The 4,524-nt window shown below is 53.4% G+C and overlaps 1 protein-coding gene across 1 annotated transcript; it reads left to right on the forward strand.

The window, feature by feature from the left end:
• Positions 1–2,228: 2,228 nt before the first annotated feature.
• On the forward strand, positions 2,229–2,940 carry VOLCADRAFT_108649 (uncharacterized protein; the record flags this gene model as incomplete). Its single annotated transcript, XM_002959490.1, has 2 exons — positions 2,229–2,414; positions 2,478–2,940. Coding segments are annotated over 2 exons (270 nt in total), but the record flags the coding sequence as incomplete, so codon positions are not given.
• Positions 2,941–4,524: the final 1,584 nt, after the last annotated feature.

Consider the following 4,524-nt stretch of genomic DNA (forward strand, 5'->3'; position numbering starts at 1 on the left):
AGGATGTGACCCAAGTGGACCTGTTGGCTCAGGTTTGGGGTGTCGCGGAGTCGACACTAGCGAGGTCTGATGGTCCAGGTTCGGGGTGAAGCCGGAGGATCCAGATACGAAGTGTCGCGGAGCCGACACTGGTGAGGCCTGATGGCCCAGGTCACAGTGTTGCGGAATCGACATTAGCGTGGCCTGAGGGCCAGCTTTACAGTGTTGAGGAGTCGATGTTTGCGAGGCCTGAGGGCACAGATTCGGGGTGTCACCGAGGCGACGTTAGTGAGGCCTCTCGGACTCGACATTAGTGAGGCCTGATGGCCCAAGTTCGGGGTTTAGTGGGTCGATGTTAGCGAAGCCTCCTCGGCCGGGTGTTGCAGCATTGATGGTAGTGGGGCCTGATGGCTCTGTTTCTGGGTGTCGTAGAGTTGCCGCTGGCGACACCTGATGGCCATGATGGCCCAGATTCGGGGTGTAGCCGAGTGGATGCTAGTGGCACCTGATGGCCCAGGTCCGGAAGTGAGCCCTGATGGTGACCCTTGCTACGGTATCGCGTATGAGACTGAAGAGGGGCCGGGTGACCCATGCAGAGATGAATGTACTAAGGGCGCGAGGGCCGTTGTTTGCACATCGTGCGTGTTGCTGAGCGCACCGGATGGTCTATCCTCAGGTTGACAGTGCTGGCTGTGATGAAGCGGAAGTCCTGTAGAAGGTCGGAGAGCTCATTGAAGAGTGGTAAGGACCATGCTGGGGGCCATAAATTTGACTGAGGTGAGCCTGGATGGCTCGTGTGGGGAAGCTATGCATGCGATCGAGGCTAGGCTCGAAGGCCCTTATGAGGATGCCACTATTCCGGTTAGTTCACTGCGGCTTCCTTAGAAACTAAGACCAATTTTGCTTTTACTTTTCCGATTTCGAAATATTTCTGACAGCCTTCTGCCCTTGGGCCCCCTCATGGGCCCCGTATGTATGTTGTTACAGGGTGGTTAACTTCGCCAGCGGCCCCTTTCCCGGGCTCTCCCCTGCTAGAGGGGCACCCTAATCCGTCACCCCATCCGACTTCAGAATGTATTCGTTGGGTTCGGCAAATCACCACAAGTATCCAACCAAATCTAGCGGATCAACGGCGCCCCAACTTAGTTCCTGGTCAGCTCGCGAGCTGCTATTATCACGTCCTGCATCGTCCATAAGATGGGGGGCCACCTCCCTTTCCAACACCCCTCACACATCGAGAGGTTGGCATGTAGATATGAACCCGGGTCCTCTGGGAGCAGAAGTCAGGCCCTATCCTCTGCCAGCCACCTGCCTTTGTTATATAGCCGTCCAACTTCGGGCGGTTTTGGGGAATATTCAGAACACGTGCATGCGTGCTGGGCGGTGCATTTTGCGAAGCGATAGTCCAGCCAGTGTTAACACAGGCGCCTTGGATCTTGGTCATGCACTCTTTCCTGCATGCCCTTTACCCAACGTACAATCGCATGTGTCTACTCACGTCCCAGGAAGGGGGCCTTGGTTAGGGGGAATCGTTTTACCATCAGATGTTCAGCGCATCATGACAGTGTAGGCATATCTCCCCCCAGTTGAGGATGTTGATGTTCATCCGTTAGCTCCTAATGCGTGGTGTGGGAATTTGCCTCTGTGGGGAGACCCTGTTCTCCCGGAAAAGAGATTGAGTGTCACCCAGGGCTGGAGTATCGACACCACGCACTCCTGGTCTGTAAGGCACTGGAAACGTTAGGGAATGTTCTTCCTTGTGCAGGATGCTCTAGATGTGGTTATGCACACGCCGGACCAGGCAGGGCTAGCAATGCGCAGGGCATGGCATCAAACAGTGGACCAATACCTGCCCATTCACAGCTCTCAAAAATACAGCAAATCTTTGAGGCACTGCCCATAACGAATATCCATGATGATGTTGTTGTTGTTGTTACATGGTCGTGGGTGCGTTCCCCGTACCTGCAAACCACCCTAATACGAGCCGAGGGCTCAAGGCAGGGTTGCACGATACGGCACGACAGACTCAGAAATACGCGTATAATACGCGTACGTTGGCCAAAGTGAATAAATACGCTAAAATACGGCATGAAATACGTCATCCTCGAATGCCCCGTACACCAACCCCCGTACCTCCGCAAACATCTTTTCTGAACGTATTATTGATACTCTTTCATAATATTTAGCTTTTACGGCCGGGTGTTGTAGTCCAGTTGCTGTGAGTTTCCATTGCAATGGCTGATAAGGGGCTCGAGTGGCAGCACGTGACGGTCATTTCGACGGACAAAAAGAACAAGGAGAGCAAATGCAATTATTGTTTTGTCATTGTTAAGGGTTCGGCGACGCGCATTCGGGCGCACTTGGGTCATATCGAAGGGCAAGGCATCTCGAAGTGCCCCAACGTGCCACCGAAAGTGCGCGAGCTCTTCCAGAAGGTAGAGGGGGATAAACAGCTGGTGGCCGACCTGGTTTTCGTTTTCAGCAACCTGCGCCTGCAGGAACGCCTGCACGCTGTCGGCTACACGGGCAACGCTGTGCCCTGGGAGTCGGACAGCGACGACAGCGGCGTGAAGGAGGACTGAATTGCATGTTGGAGGCTGGTTGTTGTGTGGTGCCTGGGTTGCTGATGGCGGGTGTGCAACTTGTGTGGAATCAATAACTTGGTGTAGAGGCGCGAAACGATGTTTCAGAGGTGCGTTTGGTGGTTAACATTAATAGCAAGCTTCTAATCTGAGTGCATTTGAGCAGTTGAGGTGACTTTATAGGTTTCATGGCGTAGGCACGGCGGTCGGCGGTCGGCACGGGTCGCGGTGAGGTGACCCATGGGACAGGTGGCAGAGACAGACGTATTTCAAATACGTATTTCTTAACGTATTCCCGACGTAATTTTTCAATACGTATGTATTCAATACGGATACGTATAGTGATACGGATACGTACAGTGCAACCCTGGCTCAAGGGCTGCCAAATCGCCTATAAGCACCATCCTACCTCGCACTTCCAACGAAACAAGTGATGAAGGATACTAACGACCAAAGGGAACGATAAGAGTTGCGGTGGGACCATATGCGTTCCAGCATCCTTGCCAGGCGTTCAGGTTCCCACTTCATAGCGTCCTTCATATGCTCGAAGCGTGGGAAACCCATATCAGATCTGATTTTGTTGTACACCGGACAGTCCATCAAAATGTGCTTCTCGTCCTCGATATGGCTATCAGTGCCGCAGCAAGGGCATACTCGCTCCTCCCTAGGTATACAACGCCGTCCCTTACGCGCTCTGTTAGCCGCCAATGCCCAACAGCAAAGCCTAAACTGCATAAGCTTGCGGTTCGCTGAACGCGGGATAAACATTGCGATATGCGGGAGCACCTCCTTCCTGCCCGCTTGCTCGGCCGCCAGACCCATCCAATGCTTATACTTCGCCATGTGAATTCCTGGTTGCTTGCCATCTGACGGGTACACGTCAGGCTGGACATCTAAACGCGTATGCTTCCAACCACTCGCTAATCGGTCCTTGAACTCCAAAACCGCACCTTCTGGCATTGGCCTGTTCATCAGCCACTCCACTCGTTCGTCTACCTCGTGTAGCCCTTGCAGGGCCTCTTTCCATACGTCGTGCCCCCAAAAACATAGAAAACGGAGTAGTAGTGTCCCCCATCCGGCCCCTTCGGGGTTGGAGAGGGACTCTGCGACCTCCTGTCGTAAAACTTGGTGTGCCACAGACCCACGCTGTAAATGGACATGGTTCCAAAACCTCACAACCTGCTTGAGAACGTGGTAGTGTAGGGGTAGCTGCGACAGCTCTGCAAACAGGAATCGGTGTGTTTGTCTGGCAGCTCCTACAAATTGTCGCATGAAGGATATCTGAAGCTGCACTGCTCTGTCCTTTAGGCATGCCTCGAAGGGCCCCTCTGCAAGGTTACTCGCATCACTCCGCCTCTTGAGCCTGTCCAAGACCTCAGCTAAACGGCCGCCACGCTTGACAACCATACAACAGTATTGCTCGTACCTGCGTATCGAAACACCTCATCCTCACATCTGGGGCGAACAACTTTAGCTTATCTAATTTTGCACTCAACGCGAACATAGCTGCTCTAGCTGTGTCATACAACTGCTGACGGCAGGCCCAGAACTGCCGTTCTGGCCCATACACTAACCCCAGATATCGTGCACTATCCTTAGCCGGTATGGCATCTCCAGCCAGCCTGAGCTCATCACACGATGCTTGGACAGCATTTCTAGTATCGCTGTCGCTTGCAAAAACGAGGCGTTCACATTTCGACACATTTGGTCGCATCCCAAATCATCACAGAACACGTCCACAATGTTGAGCAGCTCCCCCATGCGTCCCGGTGTTGTTGCCAGAAGGCTAACGTCATCGGCATAGAGGAGGATGGACACTCACTCACTTCCAACCTCCGGTGCATCCTCTGGCCGTGCCCTGGTGTTAATACCGTCGTGCATATCGATGACGTCCGCGAGAGTTTCAATGTAGAGTCCAAACAGCTCAGTTGGTAATGGACAGCCTTGTTTCGGGGATCCTCAG

The sequence above is a fragment of the Volvox carteri genome (genome assembly GCF_000143455.1).
Source record: "Volvox carteri f. nagariensis unplaced genomic scaffold VOLCAscaffold_295, whole genome shotgun sequence".
In the NCBI taxonomy this organism is placed as follows: domain Eukaryota; kingdom Viridiplantae; phylum Chlorophyta; class Chlorophyceae; order Chlamydomonadales; family Volvocaceae; genus Volvox; species Volvox carteri.